Genomic DNA, 16,077 nt, shown 5'->3' with positions numbered 1-16,077 from the left:
TCACTCCTCAGTAACAATCCTCCTTGTAATTTTTGCAATCTATTAACATTTTAACTATCTCTTCTTGTTAATTTTTTTATTCATCTTTGCATATAAATGGTCTCTTCTTTTTTGCATTTCCTACTATCTTCGGTAACTCCTTCCAAATGAACATCTTATTCTTTGGAAGCTTGAATTTAAAGTCAATGGCCCATGTAGACCTGTTCCACATGAATAGGGGTTTATCTACTGCATAATGCCATAAGAATAATAATAATAATAATGCATATGGAAATAAGATAGTACTATACATAAACAGAGATGTCACAAACATAACTTAGAGCCCTGCTTTGAAATTAATAAGAGGTTGACACAGAATACTGGCAGATGAAACAAGACTTACATCTATTTTTTTTTCCCATAATCAGTTGAATGTGGCATGGCAATCCTGTAGTCTCATACAACAGGTAGTGCTTTATATTGACAGCTCCAGGATTCTCAACTATACCTTACGAAACATTGTCCTGTCTGTAATAGTAAGACTTTTGTTAACTTTCTCTTATGTATGTTGTCACTGTTGTTCTTGTATTCCAGAATAGATAACATCAAGTGCATGGAAGTCCATCAACTTTTCCCTACTGTACAACCCATTGGAAATCCTCTCTGTAGACATTTGTCTTGTTTATGGAAGTACTGTGTGCTCATAAAAATAAATTTCTGGGCTCAGCCGTGTCGCTCCGTGAAATGTGTCCTCTTTAGCACTATTTCTAGTAAAATATTGCTATGATACCAGAGAACTGCTAAATTGGACATGTCAGAAGTCTCTGACTCGCTCACCTAATAAAAGGGGTGGTCGGTATAGAACTGGGGCGAGTGTTAAACACTACCACAGTAACCCCTCCAATTAGCCTTTTCCTCATCAAAAGACCCTGAAAACGGGGAGCCGACCTATAGGTCACACCCAGCTACCCTGTTGAAGGGGACTGCGGCGTCATTCTTATCGATAGCCTCCCAGCGTTGCACGCTTTTTTATAGCTATCTGTTCTTTTTATTAGTTTCGTTATTCTTTTTCGTTATGGATCGTCAATCTGCCTCTTCACCCAAGTTAAGTACTGGTTCGCCCTTTTTCTGTATTTAGGGAGTGATTTTGCCTTTCGTTTTGCCTTTATTTAGGATTTTGTTAGGCGTCTCCTCCCGTAACGAGCGGTAGCGAGCCGCCATTACGTCGTTCCCTTGTTTGTACCAATTTCGAGCGGGCTTCTTTCAGTAAATCAGTACCTATTATATTTATATTTAATTATACTCGTAACTTATGGTATTTCAGTATATATTTTCAGTATATATTTTATTATGTCTTGGGTGGCAGTTACTTTGTCGATCTTGTTTGATCTACGTTTATTGTTTTCATGATTTCCTGTTTTTCAAGGGGTCGTTGGCGTTCGTGCACGTTTCTTTGTTTCGTGCTTCGTTGTTTATCTATCGTCCCCCCTTCCCCTTCCCCCTTTTATTTTAGTTTGGTATTTTCCATTCAAGAATTCCCCCTTTTTCTTTTCGTCAGCTTACCGTTTGTTTTCGTTTTGTCGGTGAGCAAGTAATTTTTCCTGTTGCGCCCACTCTCATCGAGTGGCCTCCATTGCGTTTTATATTTTTCGCCTTATTTTCATTACCCCTGTTAAAGCATGTTTTTTCCCTTAGCTTTAAGTAATTGATTTTATTTTGTCTATGTATATTTGGGTGTTCGGTCGGCAGCTAGCCTTCATAGGCTTTGCCTGCGTTTTCCTCGTGATCCTTTATTCGCGGGGAATCGATTGGTCCGTGATCGTCCCCCCCTTAAGCCCTCCCGTCCCTCCCCCCTCGTGGGACTCCCCGTAGGGTTGGCCGGGTGCCGCTCTCGTTGTTTGTCGCTGACGGCCGGGTCCCACCAGCGGAGGGGGAGGTGTAGTGGGTCTCCCAGGACCTTGGGCTGGGGAGTGTCGTTTCTTAGCCGACCGCCTCCGGAGTGTTAGTCGCACTGCGTTTCAGCCTCGGCTTCCGTGGATTGTTGCGCTCTGCTTCTTTCACTCCCGGAGCTTACATCCACCCGCCTAAAACATTCCCTCTCCGCATAAGGCGGGTTTAGATTCCGGCCGCTCCCGGAGTCATTGAGGGTTATGTTTACGGAAGTTACTCTTCCGTAGGCGGAGATAGTATATTTGTTATTTTAGTTATTATCATTCATTATATCTTTATTTTTATTTTTATTTTTTCTTGCCACGGAACTTGCGAGTTCATGTGGCCGTCCCTCCCGGGTTACTTCGGTGTACCCCCCTCTTCCGGGTCATACAGCTCCGGGTTATACAACTCCGGATGGTTTTTTTTTCCTTACACAGTCTCCGGGGACGTTAACATATGAATATATTTATACCCTTTCTTTTCTTTATAGCCCGGAATGCTCCGGCACAAAAAAAAAAAAAAAAAAAAAAGAAATATACTTCATTATCCTATTAAGTGTGTGCAATTGTTCTTATATATTATTGCACTTACAGGCCTCTCAGTGTCTGGTTGCCGGCTGTAGTGCTGCTCTGCAAGATCCGTGCGGCCATGACGTTGTACGGGGAACCCCCCCCACCCGCCCCTGTGCAGTGCTGCTTCCTGATTCCGTGGTCTGGCATCATGAAAACTGTTTTGCCTGCTACGACTTGGTACATCAGGCTACCTCTTCGGTAAGTTGCCGCACTGCTGATTCTATGTTTATTATATAAAAAAAAAAAAAAAAAAAAAAAATTGAAATGAGATAAAATATGATCAATTAAAATTTGTTTAAATTAAATTACATGTTTAATCAATAATTATAGAATAATGTTCAAGGAATTTACTTGGTATTGACACATTCCTGCATTACAGGCTGAGCAGTCTATTAAGGATGCTGCACTCTCCGCCCTCAAGATCTGGGTTGGAGGGTTTGGACGGAACGTAGGGAAGGCTAAGCCGTATATTCTGTCCCGAGATATGGCGACTTTGCTCTTCCCAGCCGGAAAATCTGCCGGATACGTCGATCCAAAAGTAGCGGCACCAATTATCAAATCAATACAAGACTCAAGTTATTGAACAGCAAGAGGCGGAATTGCCGGACCTTGGACTAGAGGAAGTCTCACTTGAAGTGGTTGAGGATTTTGACCCGTTACACTAGGCACGGGTACAGGTAACAGTGTTAATGAGGCTAGCTTAGTTAGTCACCGGGATCTTTCCTTGAGTGACTCTGATTCTTCCTCTCCTTCTACTTCCAATTCCTTCATGGGTTTCACAGGAGGTTTGCCCCCTCCCAGGTTGCACTCCTTCTCTGTGATTCCTAAACTAAAGAAAAAACCTGGCGGGTAAAACCTTGCTTGAAAGGCAGATCAGAGACAATGCAAGGACTGGGCAGTCACCAGAGCTTCATACACATATTAAAACTAAAATAAAGTCACTTTCCAAACCTTCAATCCCAAGGTCTCAAGGAGGGAATTCTTCCTATTGCCCTACCAGTACCCCCATTCCATTAACTTCTAGGGACTCCGGATACCTCATAAGGTACCGCAAGAGGGACAGGATGATTCTCCTTCCGTTGACCAAGACCAGTTCAACACAAATATTCTAATCAGGTCAGTGGCCTTGGTAGTTTACTCAGCTCAGTTGCAGCAAGGTTTGAAGAAGTGTTTAGCAGGTTAGGTGCTCAGGACTCCCTGATTGCAGGTCTCAGACAGGAGTCGGCAGTGTTTCGGCCCCTTCTAGTAGCTTGATGCAAGCTCAGAACATGCCTGACGGGTCCACGCTCCCTCCCTCCACCCGGGTAATCCCTGGAGGGTGGCTAACTTCGCTCCGTTTGTCAATGGGATGTTGACTATAGAAGGTTGCGGCACACGTAGGCTCGAGGATTTCGAGTTTTTCCCCGAAGGTTTACAGCCTCCATTTATCGGCTATGTTAGGCTTACGGAGGCAGCTCTGGTTAGAGAGGATAAGGTCCCCAACCCCGGAAGACTGTTATCCTTTCTAGAGATCAGGCTCAGCAAACATGGGTACGGAGCCTAGAAGAGTGGGACTGCTCAAATACTAGAATACAGCTTTTAAAAGTCCTTCACCATGTTTACAACTGATGTCGGCAAACCCCTACTTTTATTACAAATCAAGGTAGCAGAACTAACACTCCAGGCAGTGACTCGAGAAGAGCCCATGCCCCAGCTTAGGGAGACAGATCCCACATCTTTACTACTCCCAGGTAGGGAGGAGTTTGTTGGGAGGATTTGCCAGCTACGTTCTCGGTAGGCAAGCTGAAGCCAGATTGTGCAATCACCTTGTTTAGTGAACGCCTTCCTAGGCTGTCAGACGCATTGATCCAAGCCGAATTTGACGCTAAGACACGTCTCGCAAGGTCTCTTAACAGCCCTATGATGACAGAGACGGCGGCTCGGGAGTACGCTCAGGAGCTGCTGTTTAAGGTCATTGCGAAGTCCTTACTTTTAAGCATGCAATGTGACTTGTACAACTTTGCGATTGCTAGGAGAAATTGCAGGAAGCATGTTCTGTCTGAGGCGACGATAAGGCACGAACCAACCCCAACAAGCTTCTAGCTTCCTCAATCTGGGGTGCAGATCTCTTCCCAGCTTCTAGCAGTATCCGAGGTTCAGAGTGAGGCATCACGTCTTAACCAAAGCATCAGTTGCGTTGGGGAATCCCTTTCAAAAGGAAATCAAGAGTCTTCTTCCTCCAGTTTTAGGGCTAAGAAGAGGCAAAGGAAGTTCCTACCTTTCCAAGTCCCGCAACAGCATCCTGTGCTACAAAAAAAAGTCAATCTGTTCAATTCAACAGGTATCCCAGCCTTCGACTTCTAAGCTCCAGCCTCAGCAACAGCATCAATTTGTCTTCCTTTCGCCGCCGTCTAAACCAAACAGGCCTCCTCACAGTATTCAGTGTCGCCCGCTTTTAACCCGGTCTATGAGTGAGTCGGGCATTTCACCCTTTACCAGAGTTGCTAGGGGGGCGGGGTGGCAGGGCTAGAGGATCCTTTCGCCAGCGCGGAGGAGGAGCCAGAGCCCAAGGGCGAACTAGAGGTGCAAGGTCAGGCAGAGGGATCCCGGCCTTCATCATCTCAATGAAGTTCTCAGGTAGGAGGCAGGCTGTACCTCTTTCGTCATTGTGGGGGTCAGCAGTTGGGCAAAAAGCATAGTATCCAGAGGCCTAGGCTGGAGTTGGATCAAAGGTCCTCCTCCACCCATCACCTTCTATCAGGAACAAACGCAGGAATTGATGGATTACTCCAAGGACCTTCTCCAGAAGGGAGCAATCTCCAAGACGAAGAACTGAAATTTCAGGGTCGGGTCTATTCAGCGTCCCAAAGAAAGGGACCGACAAAAGAAGGGTGATCTTAGACTTGTCCCGTCTAAACTTGTTACATTCGTTGCGACAAGTTCAAAATGCTGACCATCTCTCAGGTGCGGACCTTACTTCCCCGTGGGGCCGTCACCACCTCTATAGATCTTACAGACGCCTACTATCATGTCCCGATAGCTCGCACTTCCGACCATTCCTCGGCTTCAAACTAGGGAAAGAAGCCTACTCCTTCAAAGTAATGCCTTCGGGCTGAATATAGCACCAAGGGTTTTCACGAAACTGGCGGAGACAGTGGTGCAGGAGCTAAGATCCCAGGGTATATTGGTGGTGGCGTACCTAGACGATTGGCTAATCTGGGAGATGGACAAAGGCAAATGTATGAAAGCCACGTGGACTAAAGGTCATGTCTTTCCTGGAATATTTAGGGTTCAAGATCAACAGGACCAAGTCCCGGTTGACTCCGGAGTCCAAGTTCCAGTGGCTAGGGATTCATTGGGACTTGGATTCTCACACTCATTTCCATTCCAGCAGGAAAGAGAAAGGAGATTGCCAAGGCAACAAGACAATTCTTAAAGTGCAAAGAGACTTCGAGAAGGAATCAGGAGAGGATCCTAGGCTCGCTCCAGTTTTGCCTCAGTCACGGACGTTCTGTTGAAAGCCAAGCTCAAGGACATCAATCGAGTTTGGCGTTCGAAGGCAAATGCCAAGTGTCGGGACAAGTTTGCCCGGATACCTCTGATTCTCAGAAAACGCCTGCGCCCATGGACAAAGGCCGCCAACCTAGCCAAGGAGTTTACCGTTGCAGTTTCCTCCCCCGTCCTAGTGGTGCATACGGACGCATCGCTGACAGGTTGGGGAGGTTATTCACAGCACGAGAAGGTTCAGGGAACTTGGTCACCTCACTTCCAAACACTTCACATCAACATTCTAGAAGCTATGGCAGTGTTTCTGACTTTAAAAAAGCTCCGTCCTCCAAAGAAGACTCATATCAGGTTGGTCCTCGACAGTGCAGTAGTAGTACACTGTATAACAGAGGTGGTTCAAAGTCAAGTCATGTGAACCACGTGATGATAGCAATCTTTTCTCTAGCAGCCAAGAACACTTGGCATCTGTCGCTACTCACCTGGCAGGAGTCCACAATGTAGTGGCAGACGCCCTGTCTCGGTCGGTCCCCTCTGGAATCAGAATGGTCATTGGACCAAGAATCCTTCGAGAGGGTTTGCCAAAGAGTACCAGGTCTAGGAGTAGATCTGTTTGCCACAGAGGCAAACCACAAGCTGCCTTGTTATATAGCCCCCAATCTGGACCCTCTGGCATACGCTACGGACGCCTGAGCATAGATTGGAACCAGTGGTCGAAAATCTATTTATTCCCTCCAGTGAACCTTCTCCTGAAGGTGCTGCACAAGTTGAGATCCTTCGAAGGCCATGGTGGCTCTCATAGCCCCTCACTGGCCCAAGAGCAACTGGTTTCCCCTTCTCCTGGAACTAGGTCTTCGCCCTCACCCTCTCCCGGACTTGAGACTATCGCAACAAGTTCAAACGAGGACTGTGTTCGATTCCTCAGGTCTTCACACAAAAACCCTAACTTTATGGATTTCATGAAGTTTGCAGGTAAGAGAGTAGGCGACATTGATCCACAGAACATGTTGTTCTTGGAGTCAGACAAGAGAGAGTCTACGCTTCGCCAGTATGACTCAGCAGTTAAGAAATTGTCTTCGTTCCTCAGAGAATCAAATATCAAAGTAATGACATTGAACGTGGCCATAACCTTCTTCAGGTCTTTGTTTGAACAAGGCTTGGCAGCTGCAACAATTACAACCACTAAGTCAGCTCTGAAAAAGATTTTTCTTCTCGGGTTTGGTATCAATCTAACCGAGTCTTATTTCACTCTATCCCAAGGGCATGTGCACGTCTACGGCCCGTTCACAGACCGTCGTCAGTGTCATGGTTTCTTAATGATGTTCTTAGGTTAGCCTCGGAAACAGACAACTTCAAATGTGATTACCAAACCATTTTGCGTAAAACTCTGTTCTTATTGAGTCTAGCTTCAGGTGCCAGAATATCAGAGCTGTCATCTTTATCTAGAGATGAAGCGCATATTGAGTTCCTTTCCTCGGGGGACGTGTTGCTTTCGCCAAATAAGCAATTTCTAGCTAAGATGAAGATCCCTTGATGAGGTGGTCTCCATGGAAGATTGTTCCCGCTTCCGCAGGATCCATCGTTATGTCCTGTTAAAACTCTTAAGGACTATTTATCTAGGACGTCTACTATTCCGAAGGCCCCCTTTTCATTAGAAAAGATGGTGGTACACTATCTCTAAAAGGCATTAGGCAGCAGATTTTATATTTTATCAAGAAAGCCAGCCCAGGGTCATTCCCCAAGGTGCATGACATCGGGCAATAGCAATTCTCGTAACTTCTTCAAATATATGGACTTTGATGATCTGAAGAAGTATACTGGTTGGAAGTCACCCTTGGTTTTCAAAAAGCACTACCTTAAGTCTTTTAGAGGATCTTAAATATTCATGCAATAGCTGCAGGGAGGCCAGTGTCTCCCACTGCTTCATCATTATAGTACCGTCCTTGTGTCATATGAATCTTTTCAATTATGCCAGCCTCATTAGCATTTTACCTACCCTCAGCAAATGCCTTAGCTATTAGAATAAGTGTATAATCGTGTATTTATAGTTTTTACGTACATACAAATTATCTGTAATTATTTTATTATGTATGTGACTTGTTGCAAATGTTGCACATGTTTTGGTATATAGTTATATTTTGTAAATAAATTGTATTTTTTCCAATTCTAAACTATTTTATTATTTCTTTGATTTCATTAATATGATTTTTCCTTTCAGGATAGTATAGCTTGGTGGTTTCTCTGGTACAATTTCACGGAGCGACACGGCTGAGCCCAGAAAAGGATTTTTGACGTAGGAAAAATCTATTTCTGGGCGAGGAAGCCGTGTCGCCCAGTGAAAACTCCCCCCTCTTTTCCTTTTCCCCCCCCCCCCTTGCTGTGCACCAAGCTTCTTTGCTATCAATAAGTATGACGCCGCAGTCCCTTCAACAGGGTAGCTGGGTGTGACCTATAGGTCGGCTCCCCGTTTTCAGGGTCTTTTGATGAGGAAAAGGCTAATTGGAGGGGTTACTGTTGTAGTGTTTAACACTCGCCCCAGTTCTATACCGACACCTTTTATTTAGGTGAGCGAGTCAGAGACTTCTGACATGTCCAATTTAGCAGTTTTCTGGTATCATAGCAATATTTTACTAGAAATAGTGCTAAAGAGGACACATTTCACTGGGCGACACGGCTTCCTCGCCCAGAAATAGATTTTTCCTACGTCAAAATCCCTTTTTTGGTTAAATAGAGAAGGAAGCTGGTGCTCAAAATGAATTATTTTTCTTTCATATCAGGTACATTTTATTATAGATAATATAAATAATTCTTATAAAAATATTTCCCCTTGATATCATGTAAAAAATTTCTTTCAGGTAATGTATAGAGTCCTTATCAAAATTATCTATTTTTCATATCAGGTAAAATTTAGTTTAGAAAAATGTAAAAAACCCTCTTATGAATTATTTTTCTTTGATATCAGGCAAAATTATATTAAACAATGTAGAGTCCTTATAATTTGATCATTACAGTATGGAAACTGTGCAGTCATTTGTTTAACTTGCATCAGCTTTATACGATGCTACAGCACATTTAAGGTACCATACAATGGTGAGAGCAAAATTCTAGTAACACCTCAATTTAACAGATAATTTGGGAGTCTCGCCTTTTTGATAAGTACAAACAAGTATGTTAGGAAACCAAGACCTCATACATGCTATAGCCTGCACTTGAATATTTTTAAAGATATCTTACAGTTAAAAGCAATTCTAAATGGTTCTTGGCTTAAACTAACCTCTATACTTTGCAACTTAACATTCAATTTAAGAGACACTGTATATAAAAAATGAGTCACATCCAAAATGGCAGCATATGAAACAGTAATCATAATATGATAGCTGATAAGTACTAAAGAGGTCTGCTTAGCTGAGGTCTGCTAAATTAAGGCGGTACTTTTGAATTTTCAACCTAATTATCTATACAGTACAAATTTATTAATGTTTATCTATTCGTTTGTCTATATATGTAACTGGTTTTCTGTTTGCTGCCATTATACGCAAACTGTCTTTACCACGGGCAAATACCTTCCACAGAAAAGACGTCCGGCTGCCAGTCCAGCTGCAGCGAGCCATGGCAGCTGAGGCTGAGGCTGCTAGGGAAGCCAGAGCCAAGGTAAGAACAAAGCGAGCAAACCAATATATGCACAAAAACACAGAAGCATCACATCAGTCCTTCATAATTTGAAATTAATAAAAGGGGTTGCAGCTAGGGGCCAAAGGGATGCTGCAAAGAACCTTAAGCAATGGCAAAACTCCTGAACAACAGACACTATCAACTTATGTTTCTCTGTCCCTGATGGAACATACTATTTTCCAACTTTTCCTCCTCCTCTTACAAATGCCTTCAGTTTTACTCACCAGTCTTAACCATCAAACCTGCAACATCACAAAGCAACAGCCATTCACAACCTCTTCTTTTACAATAAACACTAGCTATTACATTGCCCTCTTGTCATCCATCCATAAATTTGAAACAAACTAAAAACAAATGCCGATATTGAAACAATTTGACAATATATACCAAGTAAAGTATTCACAAAAATAAAAACAAGCTCCTAGCTCATTTTAGAAGATGTTATATGGAGTGTGAGTTAATCAGCTAAATTATTATTTACCACAGCAATTATAAAGGCCATTACGGCCAAAGAATTAATGTAAGTCGGATCGTTCATTTGTAACAATATCCAGTGAGGAATGTATTTTAAGTCTGACTACCTTTCTACAGGTAATCGCTGCTGAAGGTGAACAAAAAGCCTCTCGGGCCTTAAAGGAAGCTGCTGATGTTATTTCCCTCTCTCCGGCAGCCCTCCAGCTTCGATACTTACAGGTAAGTACCATCTTTGTTTCAAAAGTCAAAAGTCGCAAGCAATTCCTTCCATATCGTTGCCTAATTGAAGATGTTAGTTATCTTCTATCTCGTTAACTTTTAAATATGTTATTGTTATAATACAATTAAGTTTGTTCATACTTACCTGGCAGATATATATATAGCTGTATTCTCCGAAGTCCGACAGAATTTCAAAACTCGCTGCACACGCAGTGGGCGGCCAGGTGGTAGTACCCATTCCCGCCGCTGGGAGGCGGATAACAGGAACCATTCCCATTTTCTATTCATATTTTCTCAGTGCCACTGTCTCCTGAGGGGAGGAGGGTGGGCACTTAATTATATATATCTGCCAGGTAAGTATGAACAAACTTAATTGTATTATAACAATAACATTTTGTTCATGCAAACTTACTGACAGATATATATATAGCTGAATCCCACCTTCGGATGGTGGGAAGAAGACAGAATATGGATTTTGTAGGAAACTTAAATTAAGTAGATGATGTACACCTTGGTTCCTCACCTGTTAGCAAAGTAGACTCTGTGATTACTGTCACTTAAGCCTGCTTGTGCTTAATCAGAGTTGCCAGCCAGGTGGAGACCTGTAGTGCTGGTGCGCTCTGGATGCTCTGTCAACGGGGACGTGACCTCAACGTGACAAGACCATCGAGCCATACATATGAGGGCAACGAAGCAACTGACCACCACCTGACCAACTATCCAAGACCCCCTGAACACTAAACTAAGAGATGGGAGGTCTTCACACAAGACTCACCACAACCAAAAAACACAACAACTAAAAACTAACCTAAACCTAACTAAGGGATAGGGAGAGAGCTACCTTCAGCCCCCAAGACTGTGTCTGCAGAAACGTATGGCCCAAGAGAAAAAACAGTCCTCGATATCGTTCTCACATCTCTTAAGTAGTGTGAGGCGAAATACTGAATTGCTCCTCCAAAAGGTGGCGTCAAGGATGTCCTTGATCGACATGTTCCTTTGGAAGGCAAGCGAGGTTGCTACAGCTCTGACCTCGTGAGCTTTCACTCGCAAGAGGCTCAAATCGGTCTTCTGGTAAGACGAATGAGCCTCTTTTATCACGTCTCTCAGAAAGAAAGCCAAAGCATTCTTGGATAATGGTATATCGGGTCTTTTTACCGAACACCACAGATTATCTGAGGGACCTCGTACCTCCTTTGTCTTGCGAACATAAAACTTTAGAGCCCTGACAGGGCACAGGGCTCTCTCAGGTTCTTGGCCCACAAGGCTTGTCATACCCTTAATTTCGAAGCTCCTGGGCCAAGGGTTAGACGGGTTTTCATTTTTCGCTAAGAAAGTGGGACTCAAAGAGCAGACAGCATTGTCACCTTTGAAGCCCACCTGTTTACTAATGGCTTGAATTTCGCTAACTCTCTTCGCCGTCGCCAGAGCAGTTAGGAAAAGAGCCTTCTTCGTCAAGTTCCTAAGAGACGCTGCATGGAGAGGCTCGAAAGGACTCGACATCAACAGTCTAAGAACTAAATCTAAGTTCCAAGAAGGAGGCCTCGCCTGAGGTATCTTGGTTGTCTCAAACGATCTCAAGAGATCGTGAAGATCTCTGTTGTCAGTAAGGTCTAGGCCTCTGTGTCGGAAGACTGCTGACAGCATAATTTTATATCCCTTGATGGTCGGGACTGCCAGCTTCTGCACATTCCTTAGGAATAGCAGGAAATCGGCTATCTGGCTCACAGAGGTAGTGGAAGAGGAAATTCCCTCCTTTCTACACCATGCCCTGAAGGAAGCCCACTTCGACTGGCAAACAGCTCTCGATGAAGCCCTCCTTGCGTTGGCGATCGCTTTCGCAGCTGCTTTAGAAAAACCTCTCGCTCTGGCCAACTTTTCGATAGTCTGAACGCAGTCAGACCCAGAGCGGAGAGGTTTCGGTGATATCTTGCGAAGTGGGGCTGTCTGAGTAGATCTTTCCTCCAGGGCAACGTCCTCGGAAAGTCTATGAGGAAGGACATTACCTCCGTGAACCATTCCTTCGCGGGCCACATCGGGGCGACCAGGGTCAACCTCGTCCCCTCCGATGCCGCCTTATGACTTCCCCCATGATCTTGAATGGCGGGAAGGCATACAGGTCCAGGTTCGTCCAGTCCCAGAGCAGAGCATCTATAGCGACTGCTCCCGGATCCAACACAGGGGAGCAATAAAGAGGCAACCTCTTCGTCCTCGACGTCGCAAATAGGTGCAGCGTCCATTCCGTCGGCAGGATCTGATCCTGTCGGCTGAAAAGGTCTGCTCTGACGTTCTGGACTCCTGCGATAAATCTCGTCAGGATCCTGATTTGCCTTGCATCTGCCCACAGCAGAATCTCCCTCGCTAAGTAAAATAGAGGACGGGAATGTGTACCTCCCTGATTCTTTAGGTACGCAAGGGCCGTGGTGTTGTCCGAGTTGACTTGGACAACTTTTTCTGCAACCTTTCGCTGGAAGAACTGTAGCGCCAGAAAAACCGCCGCTAGTTCCTTCACATTGATGTGCCAGGACACCTGTTCCCCCCTCCAGGCGCCTGACACTTCTTCCCCTCCCAGTGTTGCTCCCCATCCCGACACGGAGGCGTCGGAAAACAACACTAGGTCGGGGCTCAGAAGCTTTAGGGACAAACCCTCTCGAAACTTCCGAGGATCTAACCACCATCTTTGACGGTTTTTCACCGATTCGGTGATCATAAAGGTCGCATCCAGATCCTCTTTGACTCTCCATTCTTCTGCCAGGAAAAACTGGAGAGGCCTGAGGTGTAGTCTTCCCAGGGAAACAAACTTTTCCAGCGAGGAAATGGTCCCCAGCAGACTCATCCACTCCCTCGCCGAGCAAGTTTCCTTCCCCAGGAAGGCCGAAACTCTCTCTAAGCCTTGCAGCTGTCGTTCCTGGAACGGAAACGCACGAAAAGCCACTGAATCCATCTGAATCCCCAGATATACGATGGACTGTGTTGGGGTCAGATGCGACTTTTCGAGGTTGACCAGAAGTCCCAGGGACCTCGCCAAGGCTAACGTGAAGTGAAGGTCCTTCAGACACCTCTCTTCTGACGATGCTCTGACAAGCCAATCGTCGAGATACAGGGATACTCTTATCCCTGCAGAATGTAACCATCTCGCTACGTTCTTCATGAGCATGGTAAATACCATCGGAGCCGTGCTTAAGCCGAAACAAAGGGCTCGGAATTGCCAAACTTTGTCTTTTAACACAAACCTCAGAAACTTTCTTGAAAGAGGGTGGATTGGAACGTGAAAGTATGCGTCCTGTAGGTCCAAGGACACCATCCAGTCGCCCGGTCTCAAGGCTCCTAGAACCGACTGAGGCGTTTCCATCTTGAATTTTTTCTTTTCTATGAAAAGATTCAGCCTGCTCACGTCCAAGACTGGACGCCACCCCGACGACTGCTTTGGTACCAGGAAAAGCCTGTTGTAATATCCTGGTGACCCCAGGTCTAAGACCTGTTCCACTATCTTGAGGGACCAAGCATCTGTATCTCTCTCTCTCCACGCCCCCGCAAAGAACTTCAGCCTGGCTCCGACAGGCATCTGAAGGACTTGATTTTCATTTAGAGGATTTTGGCTTGAAAGAAGCTCTTCCTCTTGAAAGACCTCTCCCTCGAGGAGCAGCTCTCGAGGGAGGAGCCCCACGAAAGGGTTTAACCTTCCTAGGTGGTCGTCCGAAAGAAGACGTAGTAGGGACTGCGGGACGTCTTGAAGACTGGGCCAGGAGGTCCTGGGTAGCCTTCTCCTGTAGGCTCACTGCCAGGTCCTTTACCATAGTCTGGGGGAAGAGATGGTTCGAAAGAGGCGCAAAGAGAAGCTCCGCTTTCTGTGTTGTAGAAACAGATCTAGCCGTAAAGTTGCAGAACAGCGCTCTCTTCTTAAGAAAAGCAGTGCCGAAGTGAGACACTAACTCTTCCGAACCATCCCTGACGGCCTTGTCCATGCAGGATAACACATTGGACAGCTCCCCCAGACTTAACGAGTCAGGACTCCCTAGATTGAAGATCCAGGGACTCCCAAGCAACCAGTCTAGAAAGTTAAAGACTTCGAGAGTCCTTAACAGTCCTTTCATGTGATGATCAATCTCCGTAGGCGTCCATGAAATCTTCCAGACTAGCAAAGTCCCCTTGGGAAGACGACGGGATCTTAACTCCTACTTCTCCTTTGGTCTCATACCAGATTCCACCTTTCCCACTGAGTCTTGAAGGAGGAAGGGCGAAAGTCGACTTGCCCTGATCCTTCCGACGTTCCATCCAATCTTGCAACTTCTTAAAAGCCCTCTTGGTGGACAACGAAGTTTTCATTTCCACAAACTCCGGGACCTTGCAAGACTTAGATGACGAAAACTGAGAGGGTGGAGACTTGGGAGCTGCAGGCTGGAACTTGTCTCCAAAACACGAGCGTAGCAGTCGTACCAGCACTTTATAATCCGACACAGACGAAACCGAAGGCTGCTCCTCCTCAACTGAGTCCGCCGGACTACTAAGCTCTCCTTCCTCCCTAAGAGGCAAAGGAGACTGCTCCTCTGGAGAGGGCGTGCGCCCACCCAACGGGTCTAGCCTTCAACAAAGACTTTCGAGTTTAGGTGTAGCAGCTTCTTCAATGCGACCGACCTTCTGTCGATCCTTAGTGCTTGAAGAACGAAGAGCGTCTTGACAGCGCTGAGCGTCAAGAGAGGCTACTCTAACTCGCTCTAGAGAAGCGTCCTTACGCTTCCCGCTAAAGCGTCTAGCTTTCGCTTTCAAAGCGTCCTTCTGGGCGCTCTCGAAAGCCTTCTCAAAAGGCAAAGCGTCTAGCAAAACGTCCCGACGAGCGTCCTCAAAAGCGTCCTGCCGAGCGTCCTCAAAAGCGTCCTGCCGAGCGTCCTCAAAAGCGTCCTCCAAGGCGTCCTGCCGAGCGTCCTCAAAGGCGTCCTGACGCGCGGGTTGATCAGGACGTCGAGAGGGAAGAAAAGCGTCCTGTCCACGAGACTTCCTACAAGTAGAACGAGATCGAGGAAGCTCCGACGGAGAAGCAAGCGGAGACAGAGACGAACGAGGAGACGGAGAAGGGGACTGCTTCGTCCTCTTGACAGGCAGCCTGACGTCCTTCCTACGCTTAGGCTCGACTGCTGCTGGGCGAGTCTTCTGAGCCATTAAAGCTGACAATTAGTCTTGAAGAGACACAAGAATATTCTTCGTTGGTGAAGAAACTAGAGGAGGTGAAGGGCTGAACCTGCGAGAAGACGAGGGGTGAGGGGACGCCTCCTTCCTTCTCACAGGTACAGCTACCTGCCTCTCCGAAGCGTGAAAGAAGCGCTTCTCAGCGTCGTCCTCAGATGACGTCCTACCTCTCTTCTGCGGAGGAAATGCGTCATACGAACCAGGTGAAGACCGCAACAATAACGGTGAGAGAGGACGTGAAGCGTCCTCACTCGGAAAAGTCCTTTTCAAAGGACGCGAGTCTCTCCGAGCGCTCCACCCCTTGCGCGGGGAGGGCGCCTCGGAGGACGAAAAACAGTCCTTAAGGATGCGAGCCTGTGCACACTCCTTGGCAGCCTTGGAACTAACAACAGGTCCTGCCGAAGGGACGCCAGATCGGTGGGGAGCCCCCGTAACCCTCTTGCGGCTTTCGACATACCCACTCCCTGAGTCCTGGGAGTCCGATAGAGGTCTAGGCCTAGAGGCATTATGGGGCCGATCTGACGCCCCCTCCACAACACTAGGGGCACGATCACACACTTTAATT

The 16,077-nt window shown here is 46.1% G+C and overlaps 1 protein-coding gene across 4 annotated transcripts in view; it reads left to right on the top strand.

The window, feature by feature from the left end:
• Nucleotides 1-16,077, top strand: part of LOC135203733 (band 7 protein AGAP004871-like) — an 86,758-nt gene that overhangs the window by 62,079 nt on the left and 8,602 nt on the right. For all 4 annotated transcript variants that reach the window (XM_064233659.1, XM_064233658.1, XM_064233657.1 and 1 more), the window contains exons 8-9: nucleotides 9,539-9,617; nucleotides 10,230-10,331. In XM_064233659.1, coding sequence (XP_064089729.1) covers nucleotides 9,539-9,617; nucleotides 10,230-10,331 — 181 coding nt within the window. The remainder of the gene's footprint in view (nucleotides 1-9,538; nucleotides 9,618-10,229; nucleotides 10,332-16,077) is intronic.

The sequence above is a fragment of the Macrobrachium nipponense genome, chromosome 36 (assembly GCF_015104395.2).
Source record: "Macrobrachium nipponense isolate FS-2020 chromosome 36, ASM1510439v2, whole genome shotgun sequence".
Classification (NCBI taxonomy): Eukaryota; Metazoa; Arthropoda; class Malacostraca; order Decapoda; family Palaemonidae; genus Macrobrachium; species Macrobrachium nipponense.
Note: the sequence above shows the minus strand (reverse complement) of the source record. Positions and strands in the feature narration are given on the sequence as shown.